At 37.0% G+C, this 25,988-nt stretch overlaps 2 protein-coding genes and 1 pseudogene across 3 annotated transcripts; all 3 read right to left on the bottom strand.

Moving 5' to 3' along the window:
* Nucleotides 1-487: 487 nt before the first annotated feature.
* Nucleotides 488-1,168, bottom strand: LOC308611856 (small nuclear ribonucleoprotein-associated protein N-like; annotated as a pseudogene). Its single transcript has one exon. The product of its transcript is annotated as a small nuclear ribonucleoprotein-associated protein N-like (transcript).
* A 91-nt stretch (nt 1,169-1,259) lies between these two features.
* Nucleotides 1,260-1,558, bottom strand: LOC308611767 (SNRPN upstream reading frame protein-like; the record flags this gene model as incomplete). The annotated part of the gene is made up of 1 exon (XM_081223803.1): nt 1,260-1,558. One exon carries the CDS (start codon nt 1,556-1,558, stop codon nt 1,289-1,291), a length of 270 nt encoding a protein of 89 aa, XP_081079929.1. The 3' UTR covers nt 1,260-1,288.
* Nucleotides 1,559-4,152: 2,594 nt separating this feature from the next.
* On the bottom strand, nt 4,153-25,808 carry BLZF1 (basic leucine zipper nuclear factor 1). Its single transcript, XM_081256277.1, has 7 exons — nt 25,593-25,808; nt 24,427-24,502; nt 13,660-14,099; nt 11,860-12,059; nt 9,961-10,089; nt 7,850-8,069; nt 4,153-5,498 (listed from the first exon to the last, which is right to left on the bottom strand). Exons 2-7 carry the CDS (start codon nt 24,455-24,457, stop codon nt 5,313-5,315), a joined length of 1,206 nt encoding a protein of 401 aa, XP_081112403.1. The 5' UTR covers nt 24,458-24,502; nt 25,593-25,808; the 3' UTR covers nt 4,153-5,312.
* Between the last annotated feature and the right edge of the window lie 180 nt (nt 25,809-25,988).

Genomic DNA, 25,988 nt, shown 5'->3' with positions numbered 1-25,988 from the left:
TAAGTTTATTCATAGATATTTATTCTTTTGGATTCTATTGCAAATGGAATTGTTTTCTTAATTTTCTTTGTGGGTTGTATACTCAAAACACGAACATAGATGATTTTTGTGCGTTGATATTGTACCCTGCAACTTTGTTGAATTTGTTTATTAGTGCTAAATGTTTTTGGTGATTTTTTTTTGCATTTTCTCTATATAAGATAATATCATTTTCAAATAGGGGTAGTTTTACTTCCTCCTATCCAACGGGATGCCTTTTATTTATTTATTTTTGTTGACTGATTACTCTGGCTAACATGTCTAGTATAATGTAGAGTAGTAGTAGTGAAAGTGGGCATCCTTGTCTTTTTTTTCCCACAGTTTAATTGCTCTATGCATTTATTAACTAATATTAATGCAGCAGAGGGGACAAAAGCTCACAAACACTCCACATATTTCACAAGACGCATTGCAGGAAACAAAGTGACTAAGAAGGATCAATAGTATCCTAGGGTCTTGCTGGACGCATTTCTGGGGGAGATGGACCTCTTATTTCTGGTGGAGGGGGGTCTCATTCCTGGAGGGGGCATGCCTATTGGCATCCCTCAAGTAGGGGGGACCCCAATTGGTGGGCCCATGGGTGATCGTATACCAGGTGGAAGAGCCATAATTCCTAGAGGTGGGGTTGCTCGACCAACAGGTGTGGGGGCAGTCCCCCATCCTGGTGGATATTGAGTTGGGGCTCCAGCAATGCTGGCAGTAGCAGCAACTGCAGCAGCTGCTACAGTGCCTCTTCCCTGTGGGATCATTACCTGTTGGGATGGGCCCCAACCCCTCGGACAGGGTCTGCTAACCCAGCAGGAGCCTGGGGAATTTGAACACCAGCTGGACCATCTCTGCCAGCTGCCCTGCCAACTCCAGGGCCTCCTGCAGCTCCAGCAAGTGGTACCCGAGCAATGCCAGTATCTTTGGACAGCAACACCTGACCCCAAACCCGTTTTTCTTCACGCTCTGCCTGCTTCGCATTCTTTGGCTTGATCTTCCTGAACTCATCACAATCACAGAGGATTAAGTTCATATGCTTGTCAAAAGCCTTGAAGGTGCCAATGAAGATCTGGCCATCTTGCAGGATACATCTCATCCTATAGTCAATGTGCTGCAGCATCTTGCTGCTCTTTCCCAGAGTCATGATTGCCGTTCCACCAAATCCAATACCTACAGGAAAGTTTGGGGATCCTTAAGACCTAAGGGAAGGCTGTTTTTTTTTTTTTCTTCTTGGAATCAGCTACCCAGGTGTTCCAATACTGCTTTAACCACCTCTTGGCGTCTCAGCCAAGAATGCCTGTCTCAGTTCCACATGGAAATCCACCGCAGGTACTTGGTGCTGCTGCTGAGACCACCTCGGGTACAGGTGACGCTCCTGGTTGCTCAGCGAGGCTGTCCTTTTACGTTTGACTTGGACTTCCACCTCTGGGATGTGCTGTTCCATAGTCCATCTCAAGTGTAAGCGGTCCCTGGCCCTGCTCCATCGTGCCACTGGCCGCTCCTCAGAGCAGAATGTCTCCAGTGGCCGTTCCATTCTGCCTGGGCATCCTTGTTGGCATCCTTGTTTTGTTCTTGATCTTAGGAGGAAAGCTTTTAGTCTTTTAGCATTAAGTATGATGTTAGCTGTGGGTTTTCCATAAATGCCCTTTATGAAGTTGAGGAAGTTCTATTCTTATTCCTCCCTCTACTTACTCCTCCTATTCCCATTTTTCTGAGTGCTTTTATCATGAAAGTGTGTTGGGTTGTATCAAATGCTTTCTGTGTCAAGTGAAATGATGTGGTTCTTCTTCTTTGTTCTATTAATGTGATATATTACATTGGTTGATATTCTTATATTGAACCACACTTGCATTCCTGAGACAAATACCACTTGGTGGTATATAACCCCTTTACTATGATATTGTATTTGGTTTGCTAGTATTTTGTGAGGATTTTTTTCATCTGTATTTGTAAGAGAGATTTTTCTGTAGTATTTTTTTCTTGTGTCTTTGTCTGGCTTTGGTATCAGGGTAATGCTGGCCTCAGAATGAATTAGGAAGTGTTCCCTCTGCTTTTATTTTCTAGGAAGGGACTGAGGTGGATTGGTATTAATTCTTTAAATAGTTGGTAGAATTCACTAGTGAAACTATCTGGTCCTGGACTTTTCTTTGTTGGGATGTTTTTTGTTTTTTAATATACTTTATTTTTTAGAGCAGTTTTAGGTTCAAAGTTGAGCAGAAAATACAGAGAGTTCCCATATATCCCCTGCTCCCTCCATCCCTAAAACCTTCCCCAGTATCAACATCCCTCACCAAAGTGGTACATTTGTTGCAATCAATGAACCTACATTGACACATCATCACCCAACAACCATAGCTCACGTTAGGATTCGTTCTTGGTGTTGGGAGGTTTTTGATTACTGATTTAACCTCTTGTTATAGGCTTGTTCATATTTCCTATTTCTTGAGTCAGTTTTGGTAAATTGTGTTTCTAGGAATTTGTCCACTTCATTCAGGTTATTTAATTTGTTGGTGTATAATTGTTCCTTTATTTAAATGAGGTTGGTAATAACGTCCTACTCTCATTTCTGAGTTTAGGTATTTGCATCTTCAGTTTTTCATAGTCAGTCTGGCTACAGGTTTGTCAAGTTTGCGGATCTTTTCAAAGAACCAGCTTTTGATTTCCTTGATTCTCTATTTTTCTATTTTATCTCCACCCTAACTTCAATTGTCTTCCTTCTGCTAGTTTTGGGTTGTTTGCTCTTCTTTTTCTAGTTCCTTAAGGTGTAATGTTAGGTTGTTGACATATGAACTCTTTTGTTTGTTTAGCTCAGTTAACTGTTATCTTTATTATTGACACTCTTAGACCAACAGTTGGAGAGGTGTGCCACTAGTTTGTGGTTACAAGAGTGTATGTATATAATTTTTTAGAGTTTTTTTTTATTGTGGTAAAATATATATTACCTGATTTATGATTTTGACCATATTTTTAAATGTAAAATTCAGTGTCATTAAGTACATTCATATGTTGTGCAACCATCACCACTATCCATCTTCATAAATTTTCAACAGCCCAAACTGAACCTCTGTACCTAATAAACAAAACTCTCCATTCTGCTTTCCCTTAACCCTGGGTAACTATTCCACTTTCTGTCTCGGAATTTGATTACTTCAGGTATGTCGAATAAGTGGAATCCTATACTATTTGCCCTTTTGTGTTTGATTTATCTAGCGTAGTGTCTTAAAGATTCATCTGTGCTGTAGCATATCAGAATTTACTCCTTCTTAAGGCTGAATAATATTCCATTGCATGTATATACCGCATTTTATCTATTCATCCATCAAAGGACATGTGAATTACTACTTTTTGGCTATTGTGAATAATGCTGCTATGAACATTGGTATACAAATATCCTTTTGAGTCCCTGCTTTCAATTCTTTTGGGTATCTACCTAGAGGTGTAATTGTTGGATCATGTGGCAATTGTGTGTTTAATTGTTTGAGGAACTTCCATACTGTCCTCAATAATGGCTGCACCATTTACATTCCCACCAGCAATGCGCAAGGGTTCCAGTTTCTCCACATCTTTGCCAACACTTGTTATTTTGCTTTATTGGTAATAGCCATCCTAATGGATATGAAGTGATATCAGTTTGCATTTCCCTAATGATTAGTGATGTTGAGCATCTTTTGATGTGCTTATTGGCCATTCGTATATCTTTTTTTGGAGAAATGTCTATTCCTTTGCCCATTTTTTAACTGGATTGATCTTTGGTTGTTGAGTCATAGCCCTTTATTTATTCTGGACACTAGACCCTTAATAGATACATGATTTGCAAATATTTTTCTCCATTTTGTAGGATGCCTTTTCATTCTGTTGATTATTTCTTATGCTGTGCAGACGGTTTTAATTTTGATGAGGTTTATCTATTTTTTTCTTTTGTTGCCTGTACTTCTGGTGTCATAGTCAAGAAATCATTGCCAAATCCACTGTCATGGAGCTTTTCCTCTATGTTTTCTTCTATGTTTTATAACCTAAAGGAAAGGCTGAAGAATCAGTTGTAAATAGTATAAGCTAGATGAAGACTTGAATTGAAGCACATCATTCTGGGGGGAAAATAAATAAATATTCACACTAAAGAATGTAGAGAAATTTATTGCCACTTGAAACTATAACTCAGATGAATCAGACCAAAACAAAACAAAACCATTAAGTTTACATTAAAACATATTGTTATTTGATCAGATTTGTCTTTTGAGGATTTCTTTACTGATAGGCACTTCTGCAACCAGTTAGGGTAATTTGGTATAAACATTTTGTGGACATTTTTAAAGGTATATAAAAGGATGTTTGACGATAGCCAGTCATAAGTAAATAATAATATATATGACATAAAAATTGATGAATTGCATTTTTGAGTTTGAACAACGTTCTAGAAAGATCCTACTTTCTCTGCCATATTTCGTAAGTATCAAATTGGATACTCCTGTTGTGCTGCAATTGCCAAAATAAGCTCAATAGTTAGAATGTTCCTTCTATATATCAAGTTGCATCCATTCAAAATATGGAATCCCCTGCACAAAACCAAAATGAGAACATGTTTTGCTCAAGCATTTGTTAATGTGGCTGTAAAATATTTAAAAGTTTCCTAACATATAGCATTTATTTTTAAAGTAGTCCCTTCACCCACAGTATTTCCATAAGACTCTTTTGTAGCCCCTAAAAATCACCAAAAAGGGAAAGGACTCCTATCCCACTCCCTCCCCAACCCCTGCCAGCTACTTTTACTTTAGAGTGGGGGTCAGAAAACCTTTTCTGTAAAGGACCAGATAGTAAATATTTTAGGCTTTGCTAGTCATACAAACCCTGTTGTAGCTACTCAATTCTGCTGTTGTAGCACATGAAACCAACCACAGACAACAGTAAATGAATGGGTATGGCTGCATATGACCCAAGGCTGTAGTCTGCCAATCCTTGCTTTAGAGTACAGAAATTAATTTGCTTATGTAAAATATATAGCAAGATTAATAAATTAGAGCCTAAAAGAAAGGTACAGAATCTTTTTCTTTTAGTCCTTTAGGAAAACCATCCTGTAATGCCTGTATTGTCTATTTTAAATATATCTACACAGTTTCATTTTTTTCTTACCCTGAGATATTTATTAAGAAAGGGTAATCTGGAGTCCAGTACATAAAACATCTTTGGGGATATATATTATTTAAATAGAAAGTGATAATACTTCTAGCATTAAAAGAACCCCAGCTGCCAAATAATAATGACTCTATAGTGTGCCTCCAACATATTGACTGTTAAAGGGCAATAAGTTCTCCCTGGCAGTGATTGCAGCAACTGAAAGTTATATTTTCATATCTTGTATAGGGATGAAATCGTCCAATATTTTTCTTTGTAGCAAGTAAGGTGGTTGGTGAAGACTCAGAAAATGGATTTCCAGGTGAGCTCTCTGTACAGGTTACTGGATCCAAAATGCGTAGAACCTACGGAAAATAAGAGGTGATGTCAGATGAATGCAGTAAGGACTGTAAAAGCCCTTGGTTTTATTAATATATAACTACCAATAACTGCTATTTCATTAGTATGAAACTGCCATAAAAAATAACATCTGAATGATGAATTTGATTAGAGAACTTATGCCTTTTCTCAAAAAGCTCTAAATTTGACAATGATGTCAAGTTATTATATTACCTAGGTTACCCATTTTAAAAAATAATGAAATTACTCTTATGCATATTGATGAAAATATATGAAAACATAAAAGAAAATTAGGTTATATCAATTTTACTGTAAGTGATTTTTATCTTTAACCAAAAAGTATGTACTACCTTTCTCCCTCAGTCCTTCACTGAACTGCCTAGAATTGGGATTCTGCCTTCATTTTTCTACTGAAATGTTATTTCAAAGTTTTTGATCATGTACTTGTAAAATCAATGGTTTTCATTTCTCTTTTTCTAATTTATATGCAATATTTTATGCTAACGATCATGCTTTTGTTTCTTGGATTCATGGACACCATACTCAGGAGTAGTTAATTACACCAAATGCTACTGGCAGCAACCAGGTAGGCAGCAACACCATTTCCCAACAAAAAGAATAGAAAAAGAGAAACGATTTTGGATAAAGCTGATGAGTTTAGTTTCAGGGACTGATTCAGTAAATAGCTGAACACCTACTGTTGTACAAAGGATTATGCCAGACCTTGAGGAAATGTAAGACATAAGCTCCTTAAGGAACTTACAGTTTGGGAGAGAGATGGAGAATCAAACAATTGCAATTTAACATGATAAAGAGCTATACTAGATATATATATATATATATATATATGTACAAAATGGAAGCCTGGAAGAAGGAACATCTAGGTTTGCCTGTGGGATTCAGGGAAGGCTGATTCTTAAAGGCAATATAGTGGTTGGGCAAGAAGAGAGATGTTGGGAGGGCAGTGTAGGCAGAGGGAAAGTATGTACAGAGGCATGAGATACAGTGGCCTCTCTGTGGGATGAAAGTGGTTAACACTGCTGGGATGTGAAGTGCAGAGGGTGGACACACCTGGAAAATGATCCTAGAGAAGGGGACCTGGAATAATGATTAATGAAAGGCCTTCTCTACAATATGAAATAATTCAGATTCAGTAATGAGGGAGACTGGGAGCCCTCTGAACGCAGTACCAAGAATGATGGGATTGGCATTTTTGAAATAACTCACTGACAGTAGAGGATGGCTTGGAGGCAGGTCAAAAGCAAGGTGGGGGATATTGGTGAGGAGGCTATTGCTAAAGTCTAGCCTGGAGATCAGGTGTTTGAACTTGGGAGAGGGGATAAATTAGAAGGAACTGATAGGACTTGTAAAGGCAACAGGATTAGAGGGATGAAGGATATAATAATAAAAATGATAGCTACGATTTATTGAGAAATTACTGTACCTATATTGGAAACTGCTACAGGCTTTATATGTATTATTTTATGGAATCCTCAAAACTGTTGAGATCACAGTTCATGGAGAGATGTTGAAGATTTTAAAAGTGGAAAAGTTCTGGTAATGACAAGGCCTATGATGGGGACATGGGAGTCAGATACTGAAGTGTAATGAGGATGAACCTGGATGGTTGTAGAACTGTGAGACCACAGTATTTGACAGGTCACCTGCATGAGCCCTCAATTCACGCAGGACTGAAGGTACCAGGTCTACACTAATTGATTCTGTGGAGTCTGGCACATTCCCATCTATATGGGGAAAAAACAAATAACATCTTAGACCAGAAGTAATCAATTATCTACTCTTGATTACTAAATTAAAAGTTCTACACAGTGGTTTTCATATCAAAATGAGCTCAAGAAAAGGATTATCAATGATTCAGTAGCTAAAAAACAGGTCACCTTTTTTTTTTTTTTTTTTTTTGCGGTACGTGGGCCTCTCACTGTTGTGGCCTCTCCTGTTGTGGAGCACAGGCTCCGGATGCACAGGCTCAGCGGCCATGGCTCACGGGCCCAGCCGCTCTGCGGCATGTGGGATCTTCCCGGACCGGGGCACAAACCCGTGTCCCCCTGAATCGGCAGGCGGACTCCCAACCACTGCGCCACCAGGGAAGCCCCAAATAGGTCATCTTTAAAAACAACTACATTTTTTTCTCCTCAAGAATAGAGTGTTTGAGAAAATTAAAGCTCAGAGGAGGAAATAATTTTCTACAAGATCACTAGCTCATTAGTATGAGAATCAAATTTTGATCCCATATTTCCTAACTCCCAATGCCAAGCACTTTCCATTACAACATGTCAACTTTCAATAAGAGGACAGTCTTAGAGGTTCCACAGATCACAAAAGAGAAGTATTTTACCGTTTCAGCCATTTTTTCTGCTGGGGTGCTGCAGAATTCAACTGTTGATGGAAACTTTTTTTGACCATTAGTGCCAACATCTCCCAGAAGATGAGAATTTACTGCTTTTGCCAACTTGTGATTTGTTAACGCTAGTTCTGCTGTGCTGTGAGGTTGCGCATTAGGGTAGTAAGTTTGCTCTCTTCCCCACTGCAAGGAAACCAAGAGCTCCTCCAACAACCTGCAAAGAACACACATGAGCACTGAATATTAATAAGAGGATAAAATATAAAAATCAAGAATGATGAATAAATGAGAAACATATTTCTGAAATCATATAGTATCTCTCTCCTCTTTCTCTCAGAGTTCAATAAATCAGGAAGTCTGGTAAAATAAGTCAGATTACAGAAAGCACTTATTGATTTTATGGTTATCTGGAAATCATTCAACAAACAGTACATTTTTTAGTTCTCGTATTTTAGTACAGGTAAAATATAATAGTATACTCATACTGTATTATAGAACTACTGATTTGATTTGTGCATTTATTGAGATATTCATATGGTATATGTGTATGATAATTTTTTGTGTGAGTTATATTGGTTGATTTCTAAATGATAAACTAATTTATAATGCTTGGGATAAAACCTACTTGGCCACAATCTATAAACATTTTTATATACTGTTGGATTTGAATCATTAAAATTCTGTTAAGGATTTTTGCATCTGTATTCATTAGAGATACTGGCCTGTAGTTTTCTTGTAGTGCCTCTGTCTGGTTTTGGTGTCAAGATGATGCTGGCCTCATAAAATGAGTTGGAAATTGTTCCTTCTCTATTTTCTAGAAAAGTTTGTGTAAATTTGGTTTTATTTCCTCCTTAGATGTTTGTTAGTATTCACCAATGGATCCATATAGGCCTGGGGTTTCCTTTACTAGAAGGTTTTTGACTACAAAGTAAATTGCTTTAATAGGTTAGGGCTATTCAGGTTATCTGTTCTTGAGTACTCTGGTGGTTTGGGTCTTTTAAAGAGATCGTCCATTTAAGTTGTTGAATTGATTAGCATAGTGTTGTTCATAACATCCCCTTATTGTCTTTCCTATGTCTGCAGAAACTGTAGTACACCCCTCTCCTTCTCATCCCTGATACTAGTCATGTGTATCTATTTTTTTCCTGATTATACTGCCTAGAGGTTTTGTAAACTTATCTTTTCAAAGAACCAGTGTTTGGCTTTCTATTTCATTTATTTCTGCTCTCATCCTTTTCTTCCTTCTGCTTAATTTGCTCTTTGTGTTTCTTAAGAAGGAAGCTTAGATTATTGACGAGACCTTTTTTCTTTTCTACAATAAGCATTTAAAATTATAAATTTCCCTCTAAACACTGCTTTAGTTGTCTCCCACAGAATCTGATATTTTGATATATTGTGTTTTCATTCTTCTAATTTCCCCTATGATTTTCTCTTGACCTTTACTTATTTGACTTGTAAGAAATCAACTACATAAAAGTATAAAGTACATTTAAGGAAGACTATCAATTTTGACAGTTCTGGTGCATACAGACATGAAAGTAAGCTCTAATACTGTAGAACAGTTCTCAAAAAGATCTCCTTCCAGGCTTCCCTGGTGGCGCAGTGGTTGAGAGTCTGCCTGCTGATGCAGGGGACACAGGATCGTGCCCTGGTCCGGGAGGATCCCACATGCCGTGGAGCGGCTGGGCCCGTGAGCCATGGCCGCTGAGCCTGTGTGTCCGGAGCCTGTGCTCCTCAACGGGAGAGGCCACAGCTGGGAGAGGCCCGCGTACCGTAAAAAAAAAAAAAAAAAACTCCTTCCAAAGGAAAGACCGGTATGCTTTTTGGCTTCTACCAAAAACCATACAAAACTGCTATAACTGTAACCAAAAACTACTTTTAAATCCAGAGATTTCTTCTATTATAGATATAACTAATTCTCTCCCCAATTAAGAATAAAAGAAGCATGTCTTCTGTTTTTTTCAGTCTTTCTCCCTCCCCTGGGCATCTGTTTTAAAATGTATATGCTCAATAAGTTATTAAATGTAGAAATACTAAAGAACTATCTCAATAACAAAAATTGCAGGAGAAAGGAGAAGAGTTCAGAATGTAAACAAGTGCCATACTTCTGCGTAGCTATCATTTCCTGACGAAACTGTTCCCGTTCACTCAGGAGATCTTGTATAGCACTCTGTGCATCACGGTTTTGACGCTGTAAAACCGCTCTGGAGTTGGTTAACTCATCTGCCATAACCCTGGAAAAGATTAAAATCTTACATATAAATTCTCTGACAGTGTTAAGAAGTTAATATACTACCTTTGTGACTGTCATTTGTAAAAACTTACAAAAAAGATTTAATGTTGTCAAATTACTTCTCAGTTTTTAAATCTTCACTAAAAAACATTTAAAATCTTTATGAGCTTAGAACTTATTAAAGGGACTCAATTAAAATATCTGTTTACAAAATGACAAAGGAAACAGTTTTTTAACTTTTCTATATAGTGACTTTGGAATGTACTTCAGTCTTACTCTAGATTAATCAAGTTTTGGAAAAAAATAATATTATTTAAATGTTTTTTAAATACGGAAAATTTAAGAGAAAAAAATGAGTTATTTTTCTGCCATCAATTACTTCTTTGTCCTTAGAAAAATATTAAATATAGAAAGATTTATAAAAAAGCAAAACTAAGTCCTTCCTGTCCAGCATCCCCATCCTTTTATAATCAGTAATCAATAAAGTAACCAATACATTTTTCTAGAAAAAAAGAATTTATGTGTATATCAACATAAAATTATGTGTAAAAATAACTATATTCATATTATTTACAAAAAAGGGATTATTTAATACAAACTTTTCTATAGTTTGCTTTTTTTTTCACCTAATAATTTATCTTGGTGATTTTTTTTCATATTAGCACACATAGAGCTAACTCATTCCCTTTTTAAAAAAAAAAAACAGCTTCATGTTTTCTTTTGATTGGATGTACCAAAATGTATTTAACCAATTCTCTATTGATGGAACTGAAGCAAAATTTTAAAGTATTTTTATTCAGCTGAAAATCTTAAAACTAAAGTCTCAGACCATAGTAACCACTGAATTCCTTAAAATGAAAACAATTCTGACATTAAAAGATTAAATCAACTAAAATATCAGTAAAGTTTGGTTTATTATTATTGCCCTTAGAGTGTTACTATCAGCATTGATCAGAATGTTAAAACAAAGTTATTACAGTAATCTGTAAAATATATGCATGATTTGCTTCTTAAGCTGTTCAATGAGAATTAATTAATATTCATTCTAAGTCAATAAACAGTAAATTCATTTCTCCAAATAGATCCTATATTAGTACAATTAGAAATAGATGTGTGTTAGATGGATAACACCCAGATCCTGTTCTCCAGTAACTCAAAGTTGGAAGGAGGGGATAAATAGACAATCATAATATATAAGACAGCTTCCCAACTACCAGTGTGTCCATGGGCCTGGGTTCTCACCTCTACTGGAGAGTAGCCTCATCCATTATGCTATACAGTATGTCATACAGATGTTATCATTTTCTGTTTGTGCATGGTGAGAAAAAGGTTGGGAAGCTCTATTATGTAGTAAAATGAGCTATGAGAACAGAGCACGAGAGACAAAATATGATGTACGGAGTGGCAATGATATTTGAGTTCTCCAGATAGAAGGTGGGGAAAAATAGTCTTAAAAAATTTACACATTTATTAATTGCCTGAGTTTACAGTTTTGTTTTGATCTTAAACATTGTAGTAGGAGTGATTTCTACTACAGAAGAGTAACTCAGAATTCTGGAATGAGGGAGGTACTTTTTGATACCACTCTTCCATTTATGGAGACTGTATGACCATCCAGAGGAGGGAGAGTCCACATCTTAAATAATATATGTGGTACTCTGACAATTTGAATCAGAAATTTTCACACTACAATCTATTTTCTTGCATTAGGGGTCAAAAATCTGATAGAGCAAAAGCTAGGAAATGAAATACTATTTAAAATATAAAATACCTGCTTGCAAGGAATTTACTTCGCCACACATCACACTGTATCGACATCCGTTCTAACTGTTCGGAAAGCTGAGCTATGTTTCGACCTAGGGCTTCGTTTTCTAAAATAAGCTGATTTTTCTCACGGGCTAGACGTTCAAAGTGATATTGAAGATCATCCCCAACAGAAGCCACCAGCAGCTTTTTTAACTCACGATTGACCTGGAGGAAATCATGACCAATACAACAAGCTCAAAGTGATGCCAGTGACTTTAATGTAGCAAAATGAACAAAAGAGAAACTGTGTTTCATGTAGTTTGGACCTCCATTACTAAAAGTGTGTATCAAAAAGTGATATTAAATATTTAAGTTTCATAATGTATACAACCATGTCTACATCTCTATTAATCTATAGTCCATGTGGTTATAATCTGAGCCTCTTATTATAAGAGTACAAATCATTATCATAAAAATTACAAACTGCCTCCAGTCAACACTTAAAGGCAAAAAATTAGAAAACTGAACCAATACATTTTGCTAAAAGATATGACAGAGTGTTTTATAAATCTTTTCCAACATTTAAAAATTGATTTCTGGGCTTCCCTGGTGGCGCAGTGGTTGAGAGTCCGCCTGGTGATGCAGGGGACACGGGTTCGTGCCCCAGTCTGGGAAGATCCCACATGCCGCGGAGCGGCTGGGCCCGTGAGCCATGGCCGTTGAGCCTGAGCGTCCGGAGCCTGTGCTCCGCAACGGGAGAGGCCACAACAGTGAGAGGCCCGTGTAATGCAAAAAAAAAAAAAAAAAAAAAAAAAATTGATTTCTTTGTGCCTTAGGATTTTTATTTTTAAGAATTTAAGCAAAGAAAGCAATTCACATGTCTATAAGCATGTTCTTCACATTGTTATCAAAAATGCAAAAAATTAAAACATAAATGTCCAATAAAAGGTATTGGTATATGGTGCAGTCATTGAAGAACACTGTTGCTATTAATAATGATATTTTAGTAGAATATCCTGTATTAACAACTAAAAAACAACTAAAAAAAGTGAGTTACAAGGCAAAAATATACTCAGTATGTATAATTATGCATTTATAGCCAGATGGTATAATATAGGTAGCACTATTTTCATTATTTTTTCTGTATTTTCTAAAATGTTTACAAATAAATATGTACTAGTTTTGTAATTTGAAATCAGTTATTTAAAAATATATTAAAATATATTATTAAATATATTAGAAACATATTTGGATGACAACCACTAACCACGGTGTCACAAAGACTAACATCTAGCAAAAAGATGTATGATCTAACAGAGAGGCAAAGTGGGGCTGGTAAGGCAATTACTAAGATGTAAAGATTAAAGAAAGTGAATCAAATACTATAGATAATTTTCCATTTATAATGAAGATACTGATACTTATACCACCATTTTCTTTATTCTAAGTATTATCTATACATAGAAAAAATACTTGGAATTTATGGATTCTTAAAGCAAGGATTATTAACTAGTCTTACTTAGTCAGTCTCAGTTCTGCAAGTTCATAACTGTAACCTCCTTTACAACTTATAGGTGGTCTTGTCCAAAGTACCTCACATTGTCCAAAGTACCTCATACTTCAACCATGTTTAGAAGATAAATTCCCAACATAAACTAGTTCTATTAGAGGCACTAAAGAGAATGAGAAAGTTAAGAGGAAGTTTTTTAGATAAATGACAAGTTATAATGACACTGCAAGAGGAAGTATTGTTTTCTAACATGCAGGCTCAGAAGGCCCAGGTATAAAGAGAGGTACTCATTAAACCTATTAAGGCTGTTCTTACCTCTGACTGTACTCTGAGCTGGTTTGAAAGACCTTCTTTGTCCTGTAGTAACCTCCTTTCAGAGTTCTTGAGCTTTTCCAATATATTCTTTACCTCAGATAGTTCCTTTCTGGGTTCTTCAACTCCCTCTGGCTGGCCAAGTAATTCTCCTTTATGATGTCCCACAGACTTAACCTTTGCATTTTTGTTGGGGATATCATGGGTTATAGCGGCTTTGGGAACTAATATTCTTACAGCTTCGACTTCCACTGCTTTTTCAGCGAGAATCTTCCCCAGCTGAAGAACGCCTGGGCTTTCTGATGGAACTGCTTTCTTTCGTGGACTTGGAAGGATATGATGCTTTATAGGTTGGATTCCAGGAGTAACTTCAATAGATTTAGGTGGTTCCTCAGTTTCCATTCCATCTCCCGCTCCTCGAATTGGGGATGAAGTAAGGATGACTATAGAAGGGAAAACAAAACATAAACTACTTACTGAAAAGAAATGCCAGGAAAATGCTAAGACATGCTTTACCCTACATTCAGAATTTCTGGTACTGAAAAAAAGGGAAAAAATTTAGAGTAAAAATTTTCAAAACAATCATGTGTCAACAAAAGATGAACAACGTCTTACAGGTTCAAACTTTCCTTAAGTAAATGGTTTCTCTCTTGGAAGAAACTGCAAGAGATTTGGAATCAAGGTATTCGGCTTCAACTTCTACTTCCTAGTATAATCGTAAGTAAATAATGTAACCCTCCATGAATCTCTAGTTCCTAATCTGCAAAATGGAGATAGTAACAACTATGCTACAGGGTTGTGGTATGAAAGAATGTAATAAGATCAAATGCCTGGCACGTTGTAGATATTCAATAATATTAGTTAAATATAAAAATAAATATAAGCTATGTATATACGTATTTGAAAGTGTCTACCTCAAAATAGATTGACCTGTTTTTGTGAACTCTTAGCAAAGAATGCTTCACAAGTTATCCAACCAGATTCCTTAATACTCTCTCTCCTAGGCCTTTGTTTCTGCTATTTCTTATTCTCTTAAATGGCTTCTTTTGACACTTACTGTGATTCTCACTTATCCCTTTAAGAAGTCAGCTTAAACTCTACTCTGCATTAAATTTTCCCAACTGTTCTAGTCTACTCTCTGAATGCCTATGCTACTTACTATCTCAAACATTCAGTTTGAATCTTAATCATGAACCATAATTATCATTTATGGGTTTTGTTATATGCTAAATCTCACTTTCCCAATAAGTCTGATAAGCACACTCTGGCCAGGCATCATGCCCTAAACAAGTGGAAGGAGCATGGTATTATAGAAATGACATGAACTCTGGGATCAGCCAGATCTGGTTTTGAGTCCCATTTCCACCACTGCTACCTGTACAATCCTGGACAAAATCCTGCAATTATCTGAGCTTCAGTTTTAGCCTCCATGATCTAGGGTTACCTTATGTCTTAAATGAGAAAATGGTTAAGTAACAAATAAACAACACTTATAAAAGATTTACCATGTGCCAAACACTAAATACTTTACACATAACTCATTTATCCTTACAGTAACCCTTTGAGGTAAATATAATTAGCTCTATTTTATAGATGAAGAAAATAAGGCACAAAGAGGTTCAAGAACTTGCCCAAAGTCATACCACACAGTTAGCAAGTAGAAGATGCAGAATGCAATTCTGGGCAGCCTGGTCCCAAAGACTGAGGCCTTAACCACTGCACACACTGCCCCTTCAAGTGTCAAAAGTGTCTGGCACAGAATTGCAGACACTCAATAAATGGTAGCTCCCATTCCTTTCCTCTGTAGCACTTAATACATTGCTGCACACATTTACTAATTTGCTCAATTAAAATAATCTCCCATCTGGGACTTCCCTGGTGGCGCAGTGGTTAAGAATCTGCCTGCCAATGCAGGGGATACGGGTTTGAGCCCAGGTCCGGGAAGATCCCACATGCTGCGGAGCAACTAAGCCCGTGAGCCACAACTACTGAGCCCACATGCCACAACTACTGAAGCCCACATGCCTAGAGCCCGTGCACCGCAACAAGAAAAGCCACCGCAATGAGAAGCCTGCACACCACAACTAGAGTAAGCCCGCGCGCAGCAATGAAGACCCAATGCAGCCAAAAAAAAAAAAAAAAAAAAAAAACTCCCCTCATATAAGACAAACCTGCCTAGCCATCCTTAGTTTAGATAACCTTTGGAAGGCAGCTATGCTCACCACTATACTACCAATGCTCCAGTCAAGTAACAAAAATTTTGTTTCTTTTCTCCTATTTTACCTTACCTCAAATAAAGCAGTGTAAGAAGTTTCATTGAGTCATCTTTCTCCAAGAAAGGGCTAATTTCACTAATTGATTCAAGAAAATAAGTGGTTTAGAGCTTAGAAAGAATGGAGGATCTGCTAGAATGGGAAATGTTGCAACCTTGAGGAAATGGCTGAGATGATACCTAACCTACACGGAGTTCTTGAATTAGTATATTCAGTAACATCCCTATGAGCTACAAGTTAGATTCCTTGCCATTTTACGAGTCCAGCATACATCTGAGAAAATGGAGGCCCAAACCTAGGAATGGTAATGATAATTAGCTTTTATTCAATTTATTATGTGCCAAGGACATAGTTCTAAGTCCTTCAGATGCATCAATATCATTTAATTTTTACAAGTTTCACGGGGTAAGCACAATAGTACCCATTTTGTAGATAGAAACAGAGGCTGTGAAAGGTTAAATAGCTTGTCCAAATCATCAGTGTCAAACTGGGATTTGAGTCTGAATATGACTCCAGAGCTAAGCTGTTAATTGGTCTGGGAGGCCTTCCACAAACAGAACTATTGCCTCACCAACCTTGAACTTACTGCCTCTGCTAAGAGCCCTATTTGTCAGGTTGCAAAAGCCCACAGAATTTATATAACAGTTATAGTGAACTTAAAAAAATGCAGATCTGATCTGCATCAAACCCCTGAATGGTTTCCTATCACTCTCAGAATAAAGACCAAGATCCTTACCATGGCCTATACGGCCCTTGGTGATCTGGCCCCCTGCCTATCTCCTGGGTCTCAATTTATGCCATTCACTCCCTCAGATCCTAAGTTCCAGTGTTACTTGCTTTCTTTTAGTGTCTCAATAGGAGCAAATGCCTTCCTCTTCCTCTGCAGACATTTCTTCTTGGAATATTCTTGGAATCTTCTTCCTAACTTCTTCTCCCCTACTCATGCTTCAAATCTCAGTTCAACCTTTCCAAAGGGAAGCCTTTCGCTTCCATGATTAGGCTAAGTTCTTTGTTTACACGCCCCTAGAGCAAAGACCCTGCCTTTCTCTGTTTACCATTTATCAAAATGGTAAACATTTTTTTCAGTGTAATTAGTGATATACTATTTATGCCTTCCACTAGGATATAAGTTCCATGAGGGTGGGACTATATGTCACTTGTTTACCACTATATTCTTAGGAAAGTGCCTTGTACCCAGAACTCTCTATCTGATGAACAATAAATAAATGGAAGCAAGAGGAGGGGAAAAGGATAAGCACATATAACAATGCTGATGATAAACTTTTGAGTTTTATAGGCAACAAACATGCTGCTTGGTGCCTGATATTGGCCAGACATTGTATGAGGTAGTGGGGACCTCTATGCTTAAGAAACTTACTATCTAAACTTCAGGAGACAGGACATACATGTAAAAAGATAACATGTTTTACTGGGTAATATATAATAAGTGTGCAATAAGTGGTAGAAAAATATTTCTACAGAAATTTGATTTCTACAAAAATGTTAACTGAACAATCATGGACTATTGGTCAGTCTTTGGTGAATTCATTACTATCTAGCCAAATCATATATTCATATGATTTGAATATACATTTACAATGTTGCGTTAATTTCTCGTGTACAGCAAAGTGATTCAGTTATACGTATGTATATATTCTTTTTCATATATTTTTCCATTATGGTTTATTACAGGATATTGAATATAGTTCCCTGTGCTATACAGTAGGTCCTTGTTGTTTATCCATTTGATATATAATAGTCTGCATCTGCTAATCCCAAACTCGCAATCCATCCCTCCCAGGTTTCTACATTTTAATAAGCTTATTTTTCTTCTTCTTCCAAACTTAGTTATATAGATACAGAAACTACAGAGTAGAACAGATTATCATCATACACAGTCACATATCTTCTGGTTTCTATTACTATTTTTTTTAAAACATTACATTATTAAAAGATATTAAGAAGAAAAAATTATGTATATTCTAATCATTCTAAAATAACTTTTCATTACTTCAAATTTCTTCAATATTTTTATATACTTATACTCATAATTAACTTTATAAGCTTAATATATTTTTGTTTTGCTAGTCTTCATATTTTCATTTTATGACTATATTATTCCTTCAAGTTAATATAGCACTATTTAATTAATTACTATTTTATTGTTGGATGTTTAGACTCTTTCCAATTTTTTATTATAAAAATGCTTTAGTGAATATTTTTATGCCTACAGGTTTTTTTTTCAAATTCTGAATTATTTCTTTTGAATAAATTCTCAAGAATAGAATTAATGTGCCAGGTGAAGATCTGCATTGTCAAACTGCCTCACAAAATAACCCTACTGACGTATCAGTAGATCTATTACTTATGTCTTTATTTAGTTTTATTTTTTGCATGCTCCATATCCATGAGCTAATGCAATACTTAAAACTAAATAAGAGGGCTTCCCTGGTGGCGCAGTGGTTGAGAGTCCGCCTGCCGATGCAGGGGACACGGGTTCGTGCCCCGGTCCGGGAGGATCCCACATGCCGCGGAGCGGCTGGGCCCGTGAGCCATGGCCGCTGGGCCTGTGCGTCCGGAGCCTGTGCTCCGCAATGGGAGAGGCCACAACAGTGAGAGGCCCGCATACCGCAAAAAAAAAAAAAAAAACTAAATAAGAAAACATTCTAAAGTGTTTAGAATGGCACAGTAAGCACTCATTAAATGTTACCTCCTATTGCTTTTATTATTATTCTTTAAAAAAATCTAATAACTTTGGATCTTGATTAACGGGAGAAAAAGCTTAATATCATAAAATATAATTGTGCCTTTTATTCTCTTATGCTAAAGTTTTACAAAGTTATATCATCAGACTTTAGGACTATTTTTTCACTTATCAGATTTTTGGGGACTTTTTCCTAAGTATGTAGTAATGTACTGGGAATCCTGAGTTATGTTACACAGGAGGCAGAAAGACATTAAGGTGTTCTATTTAACAAAATGTTTTATATTAAAATAAAATATTTCGTCATTTCTGTATTAAATGTTAACTAAGACATACCTTGAGCTTTAGGACTGACTCTACTTTCAAAAAGATGAACAAAGGAATACTTCCGAAAGTGAAATAAAGGGTTTGGTACTTAGTTCATGCTGTAGCACATCAGCATGGAGAAGGAGAATTCCCACTGAACTGGTTTAAAAATAAAGGCCTATTCCCATGCTTTTAAAATATGGTTTCAAGTTTGTCTAACTCTATCTTGTGCAAATTTAATTTTGTCACTAAGACATCCTGGCATTTAAGAAGTAATGTAGAGTCATGAATTAACTACAGATTCACAATAAAAAAACAAAACAAAAAGACACACTAGAGCTATGCCATTCAGGCCCACTGAAGCTGAAGAAATAAGAAGCAGGTGTGACACCTGTTAAGATTAAATACGATTTCTAGGCAAGTCATAACATTTTTGAGTTGGAATTTTAGGTAATGGAGATTCAAGAACAAATCACAAAATGGTTAATGCTAAATTTAAAAGGCAAAGAAACAATGGGTATTGAACAGAAATCTCTCTTCAGACAAAACTGTCATAAAATTCCAATCAAGAAATTCAATCAATTTGGTTCAAACTCAATTTACTCTTCCTTTATTTAAACTGTTCTACTTACTCAAGCACTTGTGAGTCCCAAAGCTGTACCATATCTCATATGGCAGCTCCCTCTTTGTAACAACTGTGCTTCTAGCTACTGTGCACAGGCAAGGAGGCAAGGGGGAGTCAGGGCTTTACATTTTCTCGCCCAGTAACTTACTTTCATAATCCTATTTTTTCTGTGACCCACGTAGAAACCTTTATTACAAAGGCACTAGGCCTAATCCAGGGCACATTCATGAGCAATTACCTTCAGTCAAGTGGGATGACAGTGATCTATGGTACCAGCTCTGTAATTATGAGTAATGTTTAAGTAAAGCAAAACATCAATCCCTTCCCATTCTTTGAAGGGAACCAACAAAACAATTCTTCAATTACTCATCAACATTAACTTACACCTGTGATCACTTATCAAAGAATTAAAACATATCTAAGGTTTATGGCTCATTCTCACTGCCTTTCCCCCAAATTGGTGAAATGTAGCAAGAGAACAAATAATACTGTTCAGTAGGGGTTGGCAAACTTCTCCCATAAAGGGTCAGATAACATTTTAGGCTTTGTGGACCATGAGGCAAAATTAAGGATACTACTGATATATAGGCATTTATATATGAAGAGAAAAAAACAACATTTTAAAGATGAAGTTCAAATTATAATAATTGAGTGAAGTTTTTTGGGGTAATATAGGTCTAATAATGAAAAGAATAGAGTTCTTTTTTACTTGGGATAACACCTGGCTTAAGTGGGATTCAAAGTTCGTGTTCCCTATTATCAGACTGCCTGCAAATATTCTCAGCAGGCCCAAGAGCCATAATTTGCCAACCCTTGCTCTAGAATACTGAGGCAAAAAGAATATTATTTTATAGTCTGTAATGAAACAAACATTTCTCCTTTTTTGATAAAACTGTAAATCTCTGAAGACAGATACTCAGAGCCAGCAGGATGGTGTAATAAAACTAGACTAGGCTCTGAGTCAAAAACTTCAGTCTCCACTGCCACACATTGTGTGACCTTGGGCAAACCACGTAACCTTACCCCTCCCCCCCATCCTACATTGCTTTCAGAATAATGCAAATACAAGAGTGTTTCAAAATAATTTGTTTCTCGGGCTTCCCTGGTGGCGCAGTGGTTGAGAGTCCGCCTGCCGATGCAGGGGACGCGGGTTCGTGCCCCAGTCTGGGAAGATCCCACATGCCGCGGAGCGGCTAGGCCTGTGAGCCATGGCCGCTGAGCCTGCACGTCCGGAGCCTGTGCTCCGCAACGGGAGAGGCCACAACAGTGAGAGGCCCGCATACCGCAAAAAAAAAAAAAATAATAATAATAATTTGTTTCTCTCCTAGACTAAACTGTTGAGATCTCCTCAGGGCAGGGACTGCCTCCTAATCTTGGTATCATCAGCTTAATGAAATGGTGCTTGGTGCAGAAAAGGTGAGTAAGTGCTTATGGAAGTTCATTAATGTTAACATTAACACACCACCTAGAAGATTTCCTTTTAACATCCAATAACTAACTCATTTAAAAACTGCTCAATTTTTTTCCTCTACACGAAATCATTAATTGCTAACTCATAATCTGACAAACTTCTCAGATCGTAGGCAGATTCAGTTATAAAAGTTAAATTAGGGATCATCACTTGGTAATTTTAAATTAATATTCTTTTATATGTCACCAGTATCACCCAATGAAGTTTACTTACCACTAAATTAGAAAAATATGCTATAGGCAGTGGACTTAAGAGTCAGGCCCACGTTTACTGACATGGAATCCAAACGTTCCTTTTGTCACAGGCCCCGCAAATAAAAGAGCTTCCCGGTCAAATAAGTGTGGGCAGTGCTGCATACCATGTATATCTCTTTGGAGCTGCACAGTGTACATTAGTATATTAAAGGCTCTGAAGGGTCCTGTAGTATAATCTCTCCCTTAATCCAGCATTTCTCTAATTTATCTGTCCATGGAATCCTTTTTCACCCAATAACTATTGTTCCACAGACTTAGAGTTAAAAGTTAGACTATTTTATGGAATTATAAATATTTGAACATCTCAGACCTTCCTATTTGGTCTATTTTCACTGAACTGTCTGACTTTAATCCCTTTACTTTTAATTTCAACCTTGCTTCCCCCAAAAGTTTTGGATTCAAATTCTAATTTTCTAATTGTTCCTATTTATTGCATGTTTCCCTTTCAAAATGCCTTAGCAGCAAGGACACATCCCTCTCATGATGACAGTATTGCTCAAATGTCTGCTGAGAAGTTCTGTCCCCATAAGCCAATCTTGCTTCTTTTCTGAGGCAGTTATAGGAAATGCAGGCAACTGACAAATGTCAACCATATACGTGCACCTTTTCTCAGGCCATGTGATACAAGTAACTGTTCTTCACTAACAGTTAAAATGATATTAAATGAAGGATTAGGACTAACAGCTGAATTATCTACCTCACTGTAAAATTAAGATCAAATGAAATAAGGTATGTGAAAGTGCTTTATAACTCTAATCCTCATTACAAACAAGTAACAACAAATAAATAATTTCACAGAGGCCTTGCAATAACTAACTTCTAATTACGAATGATAATGTCGTATTTAGTTTTTCGTTTTTTGCCAAGTACCATGCTAACTGCTTTCATAGTAGTTATGATTTAATTGCTCTTATTTCCCATTAATCCCCAGCTTATTACTTTCATTTCAGTTTCTGGTTTGCTTATTCTAATAATATAAAAAGCCTCTGGTGACCTGAAATGCTCTTGCACTCAGCTGAATTAAATTCAATTAAATATTTATTGGCATGATCTTCGCTGTCTAAACACATTTAAACCCCCTTTCAAGAGTTTGCTCTTGGAGATCTGCTTGCTGCAAAACTGGCTTCTAGAAAATAGTTTCCCATCTCTCACTGACAGCTCCAACCTCTACAACTCACTCTACCCAAGAATAACCTGAATCAAGAGGAGCTCACTTTGGGACATGCTAAGACTGTTACCTGTGTCTAAGTGAAGATAATCAGTAGACAGTAAGCTACAAGGGTCTGAATCACAAGGAAAGAGATCTGAGCTATAGATAGATTTGGAAGCCATCCTTATAATTACTAAAGCTGTGAGAGTAGAAGAGAAGAAGGGCTGAAAAACATTAAAAGATAAACCAGAAGAAGAGGAGAATTAAAAAGAAACTATAACTAGGGCAGTGGTGTCCAACAGAACTTTCTACAATTATAGAAATGTTCTATATCTGCACTTTCTAATACAATACCCACCAGCCACATGTGGCTATTGAGCACTTCAATGTGGCTGATGTGACTGAGAAACTGAATTTTTAATTTTAAAAAATACTAATTTAAGCTCAAATAGCCACATGTGGCTACTGCATTGGACAGTGAAGGGCCACAGAGTAGACAGAAAATAAGAGTAAAGTCATGGAAATCAAGGAAAGAAAGTATTTCAAAAAGTGGGAGTGATCAATAGTATGAAATGTTATACAAAGGACAAGCAAGGCAGGACTAAGAAGTAACTACTGTAGTTAGCAAATGTTCGGAGTTGAACTGTGTCCCACCCATACCTCAGAATGTGACCTTATTTGGAAATAAAGTCATTGCAGATGTAATTAGTTGAGATCATACTGGAGTAGTGTGCACCCTAATCCAATATGATTAATGTCCTTATAAAAAGAAATTTGGACACAGAGACATACATGCACAGGGAGAATGCCATGTGAACAAAAAGGCAAAGATCACTGTGATGTGTCTACAAGCCAAGGAATACTAAAAATTGCCAACAAACCACCAGAAACTAGGAGAGAGGCCTCGAACAGATCCTTCCCTAGTGCCTGCAGAGGGAGCATGGCTCTGCCAACACCTTGATCTTGGACTACTAGACTCTAAAACTGTGAGACAATAAATTTCTGTTGTTTAAGCCACCAGTTTGTGATACTTTGTTACAGCAGCCCTAACAAACCAATGCAATAAGAAAAAGGTCTTTTATACCTGCTAGTTGTTTGTTCATCTACCCAAATCTTTTAAAATGTACATTCTTTTTTTTTTTTTTTTTTCCATTTTTTTTTAAGTTTATTTATTCATTTTTTTAATTAGTTTCTGCTTTATAACAAAGTGAATCAGTCATACATATACATCTGTTCCCACATCCCTTCCCTCATGCATCTCCCTCCCTCCCACCCTTCCCATCCCACCCCTCCAGGCGGTCACAAAGCACCGAGCTGATCTCCCTGTGCTCTGCGGCTGCTTCCCACTATCTATCTACCTTACGTTTGGTAGTGTATATATGTCCATGCCTCTCTTTCGCTTTGTCACAGCTTACCCTTCCCCCTCCCCATATCCTCAAGTCCATTCTCAAGTAGGTCTGTGTCTTTATTCTCGTTTTGCCCCTAGGTTCTTCATGACATTTTTTTTTAAAATTCCGTATATATGTGTTAGCATACGGTATTTGTCTTTCTCTTTCTGACTAACTTCACTCTGTATGACAGACTCTAGGTCTATCCACCTCATTACAAATAGCTCAGTTTCGTTTCTTTTTATGGCTGAGTAATATTCCATTGTATATATGTGCCACATCTTCTTTATCCATTCTTATTTATTTAAATCTTAATCTTCTAGTGGACAGAGAACATAGCTATAAAAATTTGCTTTTACACTACTGTTTAACAGTAGTAGTCATCTAATAAATACTACCAAATGATGTTACTATTCACCTGTATATCTGTACTACTGAAATGTAAACACTGCATTAATAAACAAACATGAAGAGATATGAAATACAAATGATTCCCAAGGGCTCTATGGGGTTTGGTTACCTGGCTCAAACAGTCCTTCGTCCTATCATCATAAATTTCATGTTTTAAAAACAATTATCAGCAAAAGAAGAACACTTACCTTTGGTTTCTAAACTTTCAAGAGTAGTCATTTTTTTCACCAATAAAAATGCACCCCAAGACTTCTACTAAAAAACCTAAAAATGTATAAAACGAAAGAATTAAAACAATACCATATAAACATATTCACTAAGTCCCCGTAATTTATATACTGTGATATTCTCCTTCTGCATTTAATAAGGCTGCATTTAGGAGGTGCCCCTTATAGCCCTTTTTCACAAGGTGATATTGTTATGGTTACCAAATGTCTCAAAAAAATTAGGGGTGGTTTATTTTCAAATTTCTGTTTCAGTGTATACTCTAAATTACCACCAGTATCTTCTAAACTATCAGATGTGTGTCCTTAAATTTAGCTCAGAAAGAGTACTATAGTTACTGTAGGGGCTTTTGTATCACTGATATGACACCAGGAATTTAAAAATAATTAAAGTAAACTATGTTCTCAGTAGACATTATTGACACTATTTTGTTCATTATATACATCAGAGAGGAGCTTCTGTTCAGATGTTTAACAAGCGACAAAAAATTCATAACTTAATTTGCACTTCTTGGTAATAAAATTAAAATGGCATAGCATATGCTTTCAGAAATGTATGCATGGCCTTACAGTATAGACTAAGATTCAGTGGAGAACGTGAGAAGGAAGGTGATACTAATGCAGTGATTATGAGTATGATGAACTGGACACTGGATGACAACTGGTTTCACCACAAAAATGATCACTCGGGTACTCGATATAACTCGGCATAGCATCTCCCACGATTACCTTCCTCAAAAGTCACAAACCCTCCTCCTATTGTTCTGAAAACAGGTCTCCAAAGACCCTTCGAAAGAGCAGTGAGCCCTCGGAAGATGCGCAGCGAAATGTACGAGCGCAGCGAAATGTACGAGCACAGCCAGTGTCGGCCGGCAAACACCAAGGGAAGGGGGTGAAGGATGGGTCTGGAGTGGGTAACAGGTATGAAGGCGGCAGGATGGAAGCGACAAGCCTGTCAACCTCTGCGGTCCCCAGAAGTCGAATCCCAAGTTCCGTGCCTGTCTGAACAAGCCTTCCTGGAACAACAGGCAACCTTTCCTTACAAAGCGACTGAACACCAAACTTCAACTCAGCCCGCCGTCCCGTTCCAAAACGCCCTCTTAGTTACACAAGTCCGTTTTTGGACTTACCTCTCAGACTCTTACTCTTCCTATTGTAGGGGGCCTCACTTTACAGGTTCTTCGTCTAGATCTCACTGGGCTAACTTCTCCACACACTACTCTTACATTCTGAAGCCAATCCGCCCAGGCCTTGGTGACATCAAGCTTCCGGTTCACAAATAATCACTTCCGATTACTCAGGGTTTCGTTTCCGGGATGCTTTTCCAAAAGAAAAAGGTAAACACACTCTGTGGTGCGTTTAAACTCAAGTAACACAGAACATCTTCTGTAAGACTTCAGTAAGTGAAAACTGGATGAACCCTTATTAAAAAATAAAATGTAGACTATTTGGACCCTAGCCGCGTATTAGTTTGAACTTCCGGGTTATCTGTCGGCCAAACGGAAGTGATGATGCTGGCACGAGGT

The sequence above is a fragment of the Mesoplodon bidens genome (assembly GCF_964165515.1).
Source record: "Mesoplodon bidens genome assembly, chromosome: 2".
Taxonomy (NCBI): domain Eukaryota; kingdom Metazoa; phylum Chordata; class Mammalia; order Artiodactyla; family Ziphiidae; genus Mesoplodon; species Mesoplodon bidens.
This window is presented reverse-complemented; position numbering and strand designations above follow the sequence as displayed.